The 17,876-nt window shown below is 35.8% G+C and overlaps 1 protein-coding gene across 1 annotated transcript in view; it reads right to left on the bottom strand.

Moving 5' to 3' along the window:
- LOC109112143 (lysosomal-trafficking regulator-like) overlaps window positions 1–17,876 on the bottom strand; it is an 80,280-nt gene that overhangs the window by 32,812 nt on the left and 29,592 nt on the right. The window contains 11 exon segments of the mRNA XM_042769542.1: window positions 340–600; window positions 1,162–1,352; window positions 2,932–3,088; window positions 3,213–3,390; window positions 4,378–4,531; window positions 5,292–5,658; window positions 7,239–7,348; window positions 8,062–8,128; window positions 8,580–8,657; window positions 12,533–12,681; window positions 17,224–17,380. Coding sequence (XP_042625476.1) covers window positions 340–600; window positions 1,162–1,352; window positions 2,932–3,088; window positions 3,213–3,390; window positions 4,378–4,531; window positions 5,292–5,658; window positions 7,239–7,348; window positions 8,062–8,128; window positions 8,580–8,657; window positions 12,533–12,681; window positions 17,224–17,380 — 1,869 coding nt within the window.

The raw sequence follows: 17,876 nt of genomic DNA on the forward strand, positions 1-17,876 counted from the left end.
AAATTATAATAGTACATCAATTATATTTAAATATCACCGTGTGGCACTGGTATAACTAATATAAATAATGTTTTAATAAAAAAAAAAAAAAAAATAGTATGAATGACTGATTCAGAGAGTAAGAAATACTTTCACCTGATCATATCTCTGATTATATGTTGAAACAAATACTGTTTTATTTTTTAAATCCCTCTTGTTAAAAAGCCTCAATAAAACTAAAAGATCTGGTCAAAACGCATAAGCAGTGTGTGTTTGTGTGCAGTAAAGCAGAAGTGACAGATAACTCATTCCACACGTTCCTGGTCTCTTCTGGTGACGAACATGCAGACAAACACATACCCGAGCGAACAGGAAGACAAACGCGCCGGTGCCTCCGATCTTGTGCAGGACGCTGTGTAGGCCGAGAGCCTGGCAGGGCATCATGCGTTTTTTTTTTGTCCTGAGGAAAGGAGGCTCCAGGATGGAGCTCTGGACCTCTTTGGCACTGAAGGGCCGCTGGGAAGCCATCGCTGACTTGGCCTGGCCCTTCAAACGGATCACCGGCTCATAAATGGTGTAGAGAGACGGCGTGCTGGGGGCATACACTACTGCTAAACTCTCCTGCAAAAACACAGATGCACATATGTTGAGATACAGGCAGAGGAAAAGTATTTTTCTTGTTCTGTTTGAAATTAAAATTCAATATTGCATGCAGGCTCTAACATAGCGGTCTAAAGGTCTGATCAGATTTACAGTGTGGGACTAAATGTGAGAGTTGTAAGTAGAAGCGAGTGGTTAATACTTTATATTAACACTAGATATTGTCAGAAAATATGTGAAAAAGAAGCATATTCATCCATGAGGAATGAAGGTTGAAATGACTTTTTCTGATGGCAGTAATTTCCGAGCATGTAATGCATTAGCATATGAACACCTGGTACATCATGCAGACACAAAAAAAACACGCAAAAAAAATATCACAGTGTAAAACAAAACAGAAAAGACAATTCAACAAAAAAAAAATCAAAAATGTACAAATGGACAAATAATGTTGGCTGCTTTTCAGTGGCAGTGAAGGAGATAAACAAGCTATTGAACTGTGTCACTGCCTGATACATTAGCATAAAAGCCTTCTGGTGAAATATGGGACATTTGGGAAAAAACTAAGGTGCAGTGGCTTACAATAAGAGGTGCGATGTCGACGTCTGTATTCCTCATGAGGAGCTCTCGTATCTGCTCACACTGAAGACCCTCCTGTGTCACGTACTTGGACAGTGTCCCATGAGGCTTGCCGTACTTGCAGGGCATGATGGAGGTGAGGTCAGGACCGCTGGCATACAGGTAAAAAGCCTCCGCAGTGTCAATTCTGGAGCCTAAAACAACCAATAACACGTTCACATGTAGGCAAATATCACTGTTTATTACTGTATGCTGTATTGTTGCATATAAATGAAATGATTAAATATCATTCTTCTGTGTTGTTTTATTTGAAAATACAGTTAGGGTGGAAAACATTCCTTGATTGATTTAAATGTGTCTGCATTTTAAAAAAAAATGAAGAATGTTTAAATGTTTTTTTTTTTTGTTACTATTATAATTATTTTTTTTTTAAATAGTCATTAGTTTATTTCATTTTTAAATATTAGTATTTAGATTTAATTTATTTGTATTAAGTTTATTAACTAACTTTCAAATTATACTTTAAATTAAACCCAATTTAAATTAAAACACAATTCACAACACTTCAAATTTTTGTTTAGTTTAGGTTTTGAATCTAACGTTTATATTTTACTGTATTTTATTTCAGCTTCATTTCAAATTATGCTTCTAATAGTTATAATAGTTGCCATATCAGCTTCAACAAATAATAAAGGAAATACAAACATTTCATGAAATTACATTTTGGAAAAAAAAGACAAACTAATTTGTTTATGCAACGCTAATAAAACTCTTATGATAAAAAAGTTTTTCTTTGTCCATTTTACAAAGTCATTCAAAGTTTGAAAATATAAAAACCGACAAAATAAAAAAAAAAAAAAAAAAAAAAAACAGACACAAAACATTAATAAAAACTGTGACCAAAAATAACAGACAGTCATTCATAAGAAAAGCTGTGACCTAAATAACCTCAGCACAGCACCATATAACCACAACAAAATTATACTCAATCTCAAGTTAACAACTGCACTACTCCCACCATTATAATATGATTAGTAGCAACAGAACGCCTATTCTGTTAAGAAAAGTGTGTTGTGTGGAGGGAATGTGGAGAATGTGTGTCTCACACACGGAAACTTCCAGCAGCAGGAACATCACTGCATACAAATAATCTTCCCAACCACACTCAGAATCATATCCTCGAAGCACTGATATTTCATTACTATTTATATACTATTATTGTTTTTTTTGTTAGCAACATTTGACAACATTATTTAATGCATTAGCTAACTATTTCTTACACCTTTTAATAATTTTTGCTTCACTTTCCACCACAATAAAAAAAAAATTTCTTTATTTTTAGGCAATTTTTGTAGGACTTTGAAATATAAACTGAAAATTCTGACTTTTTTTTTTTCACACAATTGCAAGTTTCTCTCTCGCGATTCTGACTTCTTTTTTTTTCTCAATGGAATAAAACATTTTTAAAAAAAGGTCATTGCAAGTTCAGAATTGCTAGAATAAAACAAAACAAAATCTGAATTGTGAGATAAAAAGACATAATTAACTCATTTCAGTTAGTTGCCAAGTCAACATTTCTAATTTTTGCTGAGTTTGGATTTTTCAGCTTTTTTCAGCAGTTTATTTTCAGCTTTATTTAATTTAATAAGTATGTTTTAGATTTAATCATTTTTTTTATATATACATATTTGATTGATCTGATGAAAACCACAAACATTTCAAAAGGGGAGATCATTATGCTGTAGGGAAGGTCTTTGAGAACTGGTTTCATACCATTAAAGAGCAGCAGTGTGCCTATATCCCAGCGTGCACTTGGGCTGGCCTGCTCCTCTGAGGAGTGCTGATAGTGTCCAAGCATACAGTAGGTCTTATTACTGTCCGATGACAAACTGGACTTCCTGGGCAGAGTGAAGTCTAGCGAGACGTCACACTATCGCAGTGGCAGACTCAACAAACACCTCACATGATTAAAACATTCTGACTGCATAAGAACGGACGTCTGCAGCCCTGGTTAAACTATTTAAATCATCCACCAACCAATCGCAGTGGCAGACTCACCGAATGCCGCCCACCCAGAGGGTCAGCTGACCGTGGATGTTCTTCTTGCCCTCGGGCTGCTGTGTGTACGTGAGAGCCAAGTGCTGCCACCTGCCTGACGTCAGCACACCGTCTCCAGACTCCGCCTGGGCCAGCAGACCCGCCTTCACCTCATCGTTTGGATCGATGCAGATCCTGAATTCATAAACAAAGAGTTACTTTAGAATTGATACTTTTTGGAGCTCATGCACAGAAACTACAAGCAGCAGCAGAAAGATGCCAACCTAGCAAATTAATCATTTTTCCAAAAGCACACACAATGACATTCTCAAGCCAGTGTTATTTTACTATTGTTTATATACTATTTTTTTTTTAAATAATTTATTATTTGAAATAGATTTTATCTTCATGTATTTATTTAGATTTTATTATTATTATTATTTTTAAATATAGGTTTAGTATTAGATAGTATGTTGGAAATCTAAAAAAGAAAATTAAAGTTGCACAGACTATTTTTTACCCAACACAAAACAGCATTCACAACCTATTTTCTTTCCAAAAAAAAAAAGATTACTGTAATTACATTTAAATGTATACATTTGAAAGACACCTTTATCCAAATTGACTTACACTGCATTCAAAATACACATTTTATCAGTTCATGCATTCCCTAAAATAATTGGTAACACTTTTATAATAAGGATGTACTAATAATAAGCAATATATTTTTACAGCAATTATTAACCTTTGTTAATTTAAGTTAATATAAATGTGCATGTTAGTTCACAGTGCATTAACTACTGCTAACAGATTCAACTTTTGATTTTAATAGTGCATTAGTAAATGTTGAGATTATTATTGCTGTATTTTTCATTGCTACTTCGTGTAGTTCATGTTTACAAATGGAGGCTTACTGTAAAGTGTTAACCTCACCGTTAAGTTTTATTATAATAATAGCTACAGGAATGCTATTAGGTATTCAACACGAGGAAAGAAATGTAGATTAATACTTAAATCTGTCCATCAGGAGTAGCTAAAATGATTCAAAGTAGTGTTTTATATTAAGGAGTTGATTGCAATTTGCAGTGGATTGTGTAAGATCTCCTTCCCTCCTGAAACAACACTGTGTTTGAGGGGAAAAATGTACTTGGTGCAACTTTAAAGTTTTGCCATGTCACTCACCTGAAGGTAAAGGCTCCGGTGGAGATGTTCACCCACACCTGAAGCATCAGCGCCTTAGAGCCCATGGAGAGGACATGAAGACATCTGTCTGTCTGCTGCTCCGTGACATGTGCGGGACCATGCAGGGCCTCCTCTGCCAGAGACGCCTCCTCTTCTGCAACACAGACAAACTAACTCCTCAAACCTCATCTTAGATATAGTGGGATGCTGTTCATGTTTCAGTGCTGTTATTGTTAACTAAAACTAAATCTATTCCAAAAAGATTTTTGGTAATTAGATTGAAGCTGAAACAAAATAAAACAAAAAACAAAATAAAAAAAACATAAAAATAAAAAAAAACAAAAAAAAAAAAAAATAAATAAATAAATAAAAAAATAAAAAATAAAAAAATAAAAAACAACAGAAGACCACATTACAATTAAATTAAATTAAATTAAATTGCTTTAATTTAATATAAAAAATTAATTAAAACTATTAAAATGTTGTTGCAATTGAATGAAATATTATATGAAAAACAAAATTTGCCTTGGTAAATAACTGAAAAATTATTTTAAGGACTAATATAACTAAAACCTAAATAAAAACAATTTAAAGAAAAAAAACTACTAATAAACACAAGTAACAACATTACTAAACCTTAAAATAAAAATAAAACTATGAAAAAATATTGTCCATAATTGGATTAAAGCTGAAGAGAAAGTTCAAGTATTAAAAGTATTAAAACTGAAAAAAAGAGATATCTGCCAAAAACAAAAACAAAAAAAAAAACACAATATTACTAAAATTAAAATGAAAAAAAAGAAAATGCAAAAAGAAAATAATTCAAAATATTAATAAATGCTATAATATACAAATAATGCTAATCTGCATTATACACTTATATAAAGCTCCAAAAATAATGCTCTTCTTCATACCGTTCTTGTAAGGCCCGTCCTCATCCTTCCCCGCTCGTACCCACAGCGAGGCGCTGAAGCCACTGGCCATGTGAGGCCAGCAGTTCTGTCCCACTAGGGGCAGGTGGAAGGGTGCCGTATGCCAGGGAGAGGTGCACAGATGACCGGTCCTGCTCAGGTCTGCTTCACCACGGCCCAGGGGTAATTTACCCCTTAAAAGAGTGTTTACTCCACCCTTACCACCAGCCGTCCCATGAGGCCTCATCCCAGGAGAGGAGCTCAAGCCAGGGACCCCTGCGCCGGGGAACATGGGAAAGGACATGAAGCAGAGCGGCTCTATGTCTGCATTAGCCTCCACAATCTGAAGCAAGCCTCTCAGCAAGATCTCCTGCGGGTGATGAAAACAAAATTTCTGCATTTCATGAAGAAAATATGAGCAGTGTTTGCTGAGCTTGCAAAATTGTAAATAACATATCCAAATCATATAAAATTCAAAAAATTATTAAAATCCAAATAAAAAAAAAAAATATATAAAAAAAAAAAATACTGTAAAAATTAAATAAAATATATATAGAATTTCCTTTACTTGTGAAGAAGTCTGATATACTGTGCAAATAAACTACAATTCAAGAGTTTAGGGTCAGTTGGACTTTTTTAATGCAAGAATGCATTAAATTAACCATCTAACCAGAATTAATGCATCTAACCAGAAGTGCAATAAGCAGTAAGTACAGAATATACAAGGTATATATTGTAGACCTTGTATATGGTCTCATGAGGCTCCAGGCACCACACTTAAAATACTAAACACATCACATAGGCCCAGTAAATCACATTAACACACACAATAAATTTCAATAAAATCTAACCTAATCTAAATTAATCCAAAGATTTTTATTTCAAATAAATGCTGTTTCATCTGTGAATCCTGAAAAATAAAATGTATCACAGTTTCCACAAATAAATGAAGCAGCACAACTGTTTTCAACATTGATAATAAATAGAAATGCTTCTTGAGCAGCAAATCATCATATTAGAATGATTTCTGAAGATCATGTGACACTGAAGACTGGAGTAATGATGCTGAAAATACAGCTGCGCATCACAGAAATAAATTACATTTTCAAATATATATATAAAAAATTAACTATTTTAGATATATAAAGGCAGCCTTGATGAGCTGAAAATACTTCTTTCAAAACTTGTAGAACACGAACAGCAATCCACAAATGTGCTGCCCAACGTAATGCAATCTGTAATGAATGAAATGAAATTTATACACTGATGACATTCACGCCCTTCACCGCTCTACACACGGGAGCATTTGAAAGCCGCGTCTATCAGCGGATCCCTAATATATCTGCTCATAGAGGGATCTGCTGACAGACGCAGCTAGACGACACTAACAGTAGGTGCCAAGAAAGAGCCTGGAAATACAAGGATTAGATACAGCAGTTAAACGTAAATCAAGAAAACACAAAATTCACTATGTTAAATGTCAAGGTAAAGGTCAGGATGAACACCTAGCTGACTAGTTGATCACTGAGATCATTATTCTAAAGCTTTATATCTAGATTTATAAAAATAGTCTTTGTGTTTTGCATCTTTAACCTAAAGTATGTAGAAACCAGATAAACCAGCAAATTAGGGTGTTAAAAACAGGAGTGAGAGGTGCTTAGAAGTAAAGGACTATCAAAAACAAAGAACAAAAAAAATAAATAAAAGAGATAAATAACGAACCATGCATACTCACACAAACAATCACAAACAAAACAAAGGCATTCATCATCAATCAACCCACTTACACACACTTAAAAAAAAAAAACCTTATATATAATTTGTTTGATCACACTAATCACATTTGTATTGTGTAGTTTCAAACCTTTTCCTCTTCTGTGGAAAAACATACAGATGAAGTGCTTTTGGTACACAATACCATATTTAAATGCGAAGTCGGGTTGCACTTACAGTGGGCGGAGTCTTCTCAAGGAAGAGGCGTGTCAATAGGGCAAGTTCCTCCGCTGTGATCCTGTCCCTCACCATGGCAACGAGCAGCTCCATCAGTATTGTCTGGCACTCTGCATAGAGCAATTAGACCAATGTTTAACTTGGGCTTATTAACATGATTGCTCTCAACAAAACAAAAATTTTTGATCACGATGAAAGCAAAATGGACAATTCTTTTTTTTTTTTTAATTGCACTATTTATTATAAATAATTTATCTGTGCACTTATTTTTTTTCATGTGCCCTCGTTATCAAAAACATTAACTTCCCAATAATCTCAACTATATATATATATATATATATATATATATATATATATATATATATATAATATATATATATATATATATATATATATATATATATATATAAATAAAATAAAAGTATGTATATGTGTGTATGTCTATATTTTAAATATTTATAAATTAATAAAAAACTGTATAATATATTTTAAGTAATATTCAATATTAAAAAGAAACACACATACATAATATATATATATATATAGGACCTTTCACACATAAATAAATAACATTTTAAAAATCTGTATAAATAATTTTTATTAGTTGTACTGCCTTTCATTAAACTGTGATTTTTTTTATTTTTTTTTTAATTCATTGTATTGCAGTATTTTTGTGCAGTAAATAGTAAAATACTGTAAGGAACCCATTGAGAATAATAAGAATTACGATTAAACTAAAAAATATAAACACAAAACATCAGGACACATTACAGTAATGATAATTTGAGGAAATATGCATAATTTCATTATAAATAATATACACCTTTGTAGGAGGCATCTGATTGGCTGAGAATATTCTGAAATCCGGTGAGAATGGCTTTCACACCCCCCTGACAAGAGAAAAAGAGCATGATGGGTCACATTTCCTCATAAATACAGTAAAGATGATTTAATCTGGCTGGTCACAGTATTCAAATCATTACTGACAATGGGACAAACCAGCAACACTAAATCACAATACTTTCATAAATCCTGTAAAGACTTGTCCCACATAAATTATAAAGTACCGTTAAAAATCCAGGATTCTCCTGTTTAGAGCTAAAATAACAAAAAATCTCAAATTACTAAAAGGCTGGCATAAGGTCATCTTGTTCCTGCTACGTAGATTCTTTGGTTTCAAGTATATTCTTTCAAATGGTTACTGGAACAAAACTTTCTACCAACTGAAGGTAGGTAACTTCGACAAAAGGTCTTCTGAAATAAGACATGTCACTGTGTAGCATCAATATGTAATAGCAGCATACATAACTAAATCAGTTTGGCATGAGATAAGAGTCTGACCTGCTGGTAGAGCAGCTTTGCATTGTTGTGGTGGCCTTTCACGGCGTCTAACAGACTCTGCAACACATGGCACAAAACCTCCAGGTCCGGAGAGCCGCTGGCTAACAGCTGCAGCTCCATCAAGCAGATCTCCGGGAACAGCAGACGGCCGCTGCCCGAGCCCTGAGGCACTCCTGCCATTCCTAACGTACATTCCCCAACGAGACTCCAGCCTCCACCTTTACCCCTTGTCACATGAAGACAGAAGACGGACTATAAGCAACACAATAATAAAATAATAAATGGTGGTGGTGCAAGAGTGCATACAGAAGGGACTGAGGAGCAAGTACTGTGTGTACAGAGAGCCGCTCACTGCGCTCCGAGCAAAATGAATTAAGCTGATGGAGGGTGCCACACACCGGAGAACCCGGCATGATTTAACTGTGGGACTACTCTGCAGCTCCTACGCAAGATCTGGGTGCTTTTCATTAGTGATGTTCTGCCTCACACACACACACAAACACAAACACAGAACAACACACAAAAAACATAAAAACACACAGACAGAAAGACAGATAGATAGATATATAGAAAGATAGAGACAATGTTACAGATAGATAAAAATAAAATAGAAAAAATGGAAAGACATTTAGAAACACATAGTGTTGTTGAAAGCACCGATGTCTGTACCAGCTGGTACTGAAATTTTAAAGACGTAATGATGCCAGCATTTCCCGCTACTGTATCGGTTTCCTGTGTGTATCTGTGTAAGCGCTCAGTGAACAGCATGAAGCGATGATCAGTGTAGGGCCAATCACAGACCATATCTGTTGAGCGCGTGAACCCAAAAGGCCAATGAGAGGGTGTTTGAGAAATGCTAGCCCAAGACATCGTCACTTTTTTAAAATTTCAGTACCGACATCTGTGCTTCTGACAACACTAGAAACATATATAGACAGACACAGCAAAAGAAAAGCGAACAAACGAACGATACACACAGTAAATAGATAAAACAATAGAAAGACAAACATGATAAACAAATAAAGACAGAGAAAGACGGATAAAACAATAGAGAGAGACAGACAGTAGACATGAGTGAGAGGCTTGTTTATTTGTCTAAATGAATGAAATTACAGTATTGTTACATCAGTGGATTAAAAAAGAACAGATTCATCAGATGCAGACACAGACCGGACACTTTGCCTTCAGTTCCCTCCATTATAAATTAGATCAACTACAAGCCCTCGTGTGAAAGTGAGTGAACTTACAAAATCATGCACATATCTGTGTACGTACTAGACTGGTCAGAACTGCTGCAGTCACAGACACGGCTCAACACGGCGGTCTTGACATCATAGCGAAGGAAAACAATGACACCATTATCAGGGCGAGGGCCAGCGCTGCAGTGACTAGAGAACAGACCACGTACGCGACCAGGACCAGAGGTTCACTCAAGCCTACCTGACACTGACCAGCTCAGAGCGGCTAACGCATTCTAGAAACTTCCCCTGCTATCAGTTACTATGCACTTCTCAGCCTGGCTAACTGTGATGATAATTAGTTTGCATTCTCATTTTCAGGATGTTAACGTGGGCTTTTAAAGCCAACAAACTACACAAGATACTTTTGGCTCTAGATAATATGCACATACACTCTACACAAGTCAGCACACAAATGACCAGCACAATGCATGTCAGTATAAATGGATGGTGTTACTACCTTCCTCCTGACGGGTGGAGTCCTCAGGGTTACTTTCACTGTCTGCGTCATAGCCTTCCTCTTCTCCCAGCGGTGAAGCGCCACTCACCTGAGCTTCATCCACCTCCTCTGACAGATCACCTGCTGGAGGAGCCACCTCTCCGCTGACTTGAGACTTCTGCGCAGAGGGACAGAAAGATCAGTACTACAAAGAAGGATGGATTATAATATAAAATAAAACAAACAGAAATTAAGAAATAATTAATATTATAATATAATAAAACACAACATTTATTAATATGATTACTAATATATAAATATACTCTATCTTAAATAACAACTAAATACTAGACTGAGAGAGCGATAATATAAAACAATATAAAGTAAATCTATAGTTAAAATATTAAATTTGATGATAAGAATATAATCTTCATTATTATACTACTACTACTACTTTACGAGAAATGGAGGGATGAACTTAAAATAATATAAAGAGAAACTAATTGAGAAAAAAAATTAACTGTTTAATTCAATCAATTAAGAAATAAAAATAAAATAAAACAATATTTGTAACACATAATATCATAAAAATATATCTTAATGAATTATAAAAAATATTAATAGTGTTATTAAAATTGTCATTATTATTATTGTTTTGGTTTGTTTGATCCTAATTTTCAAGATGACCGGAAATTTTATAATTTTTAGATCAATAGTGGCACCAAATAGAAACCCTCAGTATCCACACGTATGTTTGTATTGTGTCGTTTCAAACACCTTTTCCTCTTCTGTGGAAAAAGTGTTTTTTTGGTACACCATACCATCTTTAAAATGCGGAATTCGGGTTGCACTTACAGTGGCGGAGTCCTTCATCAAGGAAGAGGCCGTGGTCAATAGGGCAATTTCCTTCCGCTGTGAATCCTGTCCCCTTCCCATGGCACGAGCACTCCATCGTATTGTCTGGCACTATTCTGCAATAGAGCCAATTAACCAATGTTTACCTTGGCTTATTAACATCATTGCTCTCAACAAAACAAAACATTTTTGATCACCATGAACGCAAATGCCAATTTCCTTTTGTTTTTTTAATTGCACTATTAATTATAAATAATATCTGTGCACTTCATTTTTGTTTCATGTGCTTCATTATCAAAAACATTAACTTCCTCAATAATCCAACGATATATAATATATATATATATATATATATATAATATAGATTATATCTATATGATAATATATATATAGATATATATAAACTAAAAGGATGTTATATGTGTGTATGTTATATTTTAAAAAGGAAATATTTATAAAGAAAAAAACTGTATAATATATTTAAGTAATTTCAATATTAAAAGAAATATTATATAAACACAACACACATACAACAGAAAAAAAAAGTATATTATTTTATATATATATAAAAAACCAATTGAAATCGGTATAAATAATGTTTGTAAATTAGTGTGGACTGCCGTTCATTAAACTGGTGAATTTTTATTGTTTAATTCATTGTATTAGTAGTTTTTGTGCAGTAAATCGTAAAGACTGTAGGAGCCCATTAGAATAATAGAATTACGATTAAACTAAAAAATAAAGACAAACATCAGGACACATTACAGAATGGATAAAGGTGAGTAAAATAGCAGATTTCATTATAAATATTCACCTGGGTGTTAGGAGCATCTGATTGGCTGAAATATTCTGAATCCCGTGAGAATGGCGTTCACACCCCCCTGACAAGAGAAAAAGAGCATGATGGGGCACATTTTTTCCTCATAAATTCAGGAAGATGAGTTTAAAATCTGGCTGGTCACAGTATTCAAATCATTATTGACAATGGGACAAAGCAACACCAAGCAACAAGCTTCATAAATCCGGTAAAGACTTGTCCCCAGTAATTTTCAAGTACCGTTAAAATCCGACTCTCCCTGTTTAGAGCTAAAATAACAAAAAAGCTCAATTGCGAAAGGCGGCATAAGGAATCCTTGTTCCTGCGAACGGTAGATGCTTCGGTTTCAAGTATATTCTGTCAACGGGTTCGTGAAAAAAAAAACTTGCTACCAACTGAAGGTAGGTAACGTCGCAAAAGTCTCTTCTCAAAGTAAAGGTACCTGGGGGGGGGTGGAGCCATCAAGAGGTAATGCAGCAATACAGAACTAAATCAGTTTTGGGGCAGGAGATAAGAGTCTGACCGCGGGAGAGCAGCTTTTGCATTGGTTGCCGCTGCCCGAGCTCACGGCGTCTAACAGACTCTGCAACACATGGCACAAAACCTCCAGGTCCGGAGAGCCGCTGGCTAACAGCTGCAGCTCCATCAAGCAGATCTCCGGGAACAGCAGACGGCCGCTGCCCGAGCCCTGAGGCACTCCTGCCATTCCTAACGTACATTCCCCCAACGAGACTCCAGCCTCCACCTTTATCCCTTTCACATGAAGACAGAAGACGGACTATAAGCAACACAATAATAAAATAATAAATGGTGGTGGTGCAAGAGTGCATACAGAAGGACTGAGGAGCAAGTACTGTGTGTACAGATGCAGCTCACTGCGCTCCGAGCAAAATGAATTAAGCTGATGGAGGTGCCACACACCGGAGAACCCGCATGATTTAACTGTGGACTACTCTGCAGCTCCTACGCAAGATCTGGGTGCTTTTCATTAGTGATGTTCTGCCTCACACACACACACACACACACACACACACACACACACACACACACACACACACAGCACTCTGTCACAACATCACTACACACATAGCCTATATAAACAGACAGACAGAAAGACAGATAGATAGATATATAGAAAGATAGAGACAATGTTACAGATAGATAAAAATAAAATAGAAAGACATTTAGAAACACATTGTTGTTGAAAGCACCAATGTCGGTACCAGTTGGTACTGAAATTTTAAAAAGGCAGCTAATTACTTAGGCATTTTATCTGTCTACTGTATCGGTTTCCTGTGTGTATCTGTGTAAGCGCTCAGTGAACAGCATGAAGTGATGATCATTGTAGCCAATCACAGACATATCTGTTGAGCGCGTGAACCCAAAGGCCAATGAGAGGTGTTTGAGAAATGCTGGCATCGTCACTTTTTTAAATTTCCAGGCACTGACATCTGTAATTCTGACAACACTAGGAACATATATAGACAGACACAGCAAAAGAAAAGAAAACTGAACGTAGATACACACACAGCACATAGATAAACAATAGGCGCAAACATATACAATAAAGACAGAGAAATATGGATAAAACAATAGAGAGAGACAGACAGTAGACATGAGTGATAGTCACATCAATTTATCAAAATAAAAGATAAATCACATTATCATAAAAACACCGGACAAAAATAACTCAGTTCCCTCCATGCATTACAGACCGACACTTTGCCTCTCAGTTCCTCCATTATAAATGGACAACTACAAGCCTCGCGGTGAAAGTGAGTGAACTTACAAAATCGCGCACATATTCTGAAAGGTCGCATTTCAGACTGGTCAGAAGCTGCAGCCTCTTCACAAGACATCGCTCAAACAACGGCCGGCCTTTACATCATAGCCGGCGAAACAATGACACCATTATCAGGGCGAGGGCCAGCGCTGCATGTGACTGGAGAACAGGACCACGTACCGCTTGACCAGACGTTCACTCAGCCTACCTGACACTGACCAGCTCAGAGCGGCTAACGCATTCTAGAAACTTCCCCTGCTATCAGTTACTATGCACTTCTCAGCCTGGCGTAGTTTCAAACCTTTTTCTCTTCTGTGAAAACATATTAGATGCAGTGTTTTTGGTACACATACCATATTTAAATGCCAAGCATCGGGTTGGCACTTACAGTGGGGGGGGCAGTCGTCTGACTCAAGGAGAGCTTCCAATAGGCAAGTCCGCCGCTTGTCTCCTGTCACTCACCATGGCAAACGACAGCTGCCATCCAGTATGTCATGGGCCCACTTCTGCCATAGAGCCAGTAACCAATGGTTAACTGGGCACTTAGATAACAGGATTGCTCTCAACAAAAACAAAACAATGTTGTGGTATCACCATGAACGCAAAAATGCCAATTTCCTAGTGTGGTTTTTTAATTGCACCTCTGAGCTATAAATAATATCTGTGCACCTCATCTTTTGTTTTTTTTATTTTTTGTTTGTTTTTTCATGTGCCTTCCTCATTAATCAAAAACAGTCACTTAAACTTCCTGCCCATAATCTCACTATATATATATTATATAGATATATCATCTAACTGATAGATATATCTATAGATATATAGAAGACTAAAAGGATGTATACTAAAAAAACGTTGTAATCTGTATGTATGTTCTAAAAAGGAAAAAATAGTTATAATTAAATATAAAACAATAAAATATTTAAGTACCTGGGTAGAAAGATTAAAAGAATAGTCATTATATAAACAGAATATACATTACACACAGAAAAAAAAAGTATATTATATATCTATATATATATAAAAAAATTATTGAAATCGGTATAGAACCAATAATTGTAAATTAGTTGTACTGCCTTTCATTAAACTGTTGTGTTATTTTTTTTTTTTAATTCATTGTATTGCCCGTATTTTTGTGCAGTAAATCGTAAAATACTGTAAGGAGCCCAATTGAGAATAATAGAATTACGATTAAACTAAACCAAAATATTAAGACAAACATCAGGACACATTACAGAATGATAAAGGTGAGGAAATATGCATATTTCATTATAAATAATCGACAACAAATATGCACTTTGTAGGAGGCATCTGATTGGCTGAGATATTCTGAAATCCGTGAGAATGGCTTTCACACCCCCCTGACAAGAGAAAAAAGAGCATGATGGGTCACATTTCCTCATAAATACAGTAAAGATGATTTAATCTGGCTGGTCACAGTATTCAAATCATTACTGACAATGGGACAAAGCAACAATAAATCACAATACTTCATAAATCCTGTAAAGACTTCTCCCAAATAAATTATAAAGAACCGTTAAAATCCAGATTCTCCTGTTTAGAGCTAAAATAACAAAAAATCTCAAATTACTAAAAGGCTGGCATAAGGTCATCTTGTTCCTGCTACGTAGATTCTTTGGTTTCAAAGTATATTCGTTTCAAATGGTTCCTGGAACAAAAACTTTCTACCAACTGAAGGTAGGTAACTTCGACAAAAGGTCCTTCTGAAATAAATAGGTCACTGGTGTAGCATCAATAATGTAATAGCAGCATACATAACTAAATCAGTTTGCACTGAGATAAGAGTCTGACCGGCGGGTTAGAGCAGCTTTTGCATTGTTGTGGTGGCCTTTCACGGCGTCTAACAAGACTCTGCACACACATGGCACAAAACCTCCAGGTCCGGAGAGCCGCTGGCTAACAGCTGCAGCTCCATCAAGGCAGATCTCCGGGAACAGCAGACGGCCGCTGCCCGAGCCCGCGAGGCACTCCCTGCCATTCCTAACGTCATTCCCCCACGAGACTCCAGCCTCCACCTTATCCCTTTCACATGAAGACAGAAGACGGACTATAAGCAACACAATAATAAAATAATAAATGGTGGTGGTGCAAGAGTGCATACAGAAAGGACTGAGGAGCAAGTACTGTGTGTACAGATGCAGCTCACTGCGCTCCGCAAAATGCAAAAGCTGATGGGTAAGCGGGGGGGGAGGGTGCAACACACCGGAGAACCCGCATGATTTAACTGTGGACTACTCTGCAGCTCCTACGCAAGATCTGGGTGCTTTTCATTAATGATGTTCTGCCTCTCTCTCACACACACACACACACACACACAGCACTCTGTCACAACATCACTACACACATAGCCTATATAAACAGACAGACAGAAAGACAGATAGATAGATATATAGAAAGATAGAGACAATGTTACAGATAAAATAGAAAGACATTTAGAAACACATAGTGTTGTTGAAAGCACCGATGTCTGTACCAGCTGGTACTGAAACATTAAACACTAAATTATCCCATCACTTCCCGCAACTGTATAAGCTCCCAGTGAACAGCATGAAGCGATGATCAGTGTAGCCAATCACAGACATATCTGTTGAGCACGTGAACCCAACTGTTGACGCGTTGAACCCAAAGGCCAATGAGAGGTGTTTGAGAAATGCTGGCATCGTCACTTTTTTAAAATTTCAGTACCGACATCTGTGCTTCTGACAACACTAGAAACATATATAGACAGACACAGCAAAAGAAAAGCGAACAAACGAACGATACACTACCACAGTAAATAGATGAAACAATAGAAAGGCAAAACATGATAAACAAATAAAGACAGAGAAAGACGGATAAAACAATAGAGAGAGACAGACAGTAGACATGAGTGAGAGGCTTGTTTATTTGTCTAAATGAATGAAATTACAGTATTGTTACATCAGTGGATTATAAAATAACAGATTCATCAGATGCTGAAATCAGACACCAGACCGGACACTTTGCCTTCAGTTCCCGCCATTATAAATTAGATCAACTACAAGCCCTCGTGTGAAAGTGAGTGAACTTACAAAATCATGCACATATCTGTGTACGTACTAGACTGGTCAGAAGCTGCAGTCACAAGACACGGCTCAACACGGCCGTCTTACATCATAGCCGAAGGAAACAATGACACCATTATCAGGGCGAGGGCCAGCGCTGCATGTGACTGGAGAACAGGACCACGTACCGCTTGACCAGACGTTCACTCAGCCTACCTGACACTGACCAGCTCAGAGCGGCTAACGCATTCTAGAACCGTCCCCTGCTATCAGTTACTATGCACTTCTCAGCCTGGCTAACTGTGATGATAACACTCTCATTTTCAGGATGTTAACGTGGGCTTTTAAAGCCAACAAACTACACAAGACAATATACTCTCTACACAATATAACATACACATAAAAACTACACAAGTCAGCACACAAATGACCAGCACAATGCATGTCAGTATAAATGGATGGTGTTACTACCTTCCTCCTGACGGGTGGAGTCCTCAGGGTTACTTTCACTGTCTGCGTCATAGCCTTCCTCTTCTCCCAGCGGTGAAGCGCCACTCACCTGAGCTTCATCCACCTCCTCTGACAGATCACCTGCTGGAGGAGCCACCTCTCCGCTGACTTGAGACTTCTGCGCAGAGGGACAGAAAGACCACAAAAAAATAAAAATAATAATAAAAAAAAAAAAAAAAACAAAATAAAAAAAAAAAAAAATAATATTATAATATAATAAAACATAACATTTATTAATATGATTACTAAAATATAAATATACTCTATTAAATATCAACAATACTAGACTGAGAGATGATAATATAAAAACAATATAAATAAAACTATAGTTAAACATTAAATTATGATAAAATAAAATATACTTAATTATTATACTACTACTACTAGATGGAGAGAAAAATAAAAAAAAAAATTAAAATAATCAATTAAGAAATAAAATAAAACAGATAAAACAATATTATGTAACAAAAAAAAAAAAAAAAAAATATAAAAAAATATAAAAATTAACAATTAAAATATATAATAAAAAAAATTATATAATATAATGAAATATAAAAAAAAATATTAATATTGATTATTAAAATTGTATTATTATTATTGTTGTGGTTGTTTGA

Source organism: Cyprinus carpio, chromosome A13 (assembly GCF_018340385.1).
Source record: "Cyprinus carpio isolate SPL01 chromosome A13, ASM1834038v1, whole genome shotgun sequence".
In the NCBI taxonomy this organism is placed as follows: Eukaryota; Metazoa; Chordata; class Actinopteri; order Cypriniformes; family Cyprinidae; genus Cyprinus; species Cyprinus carpio.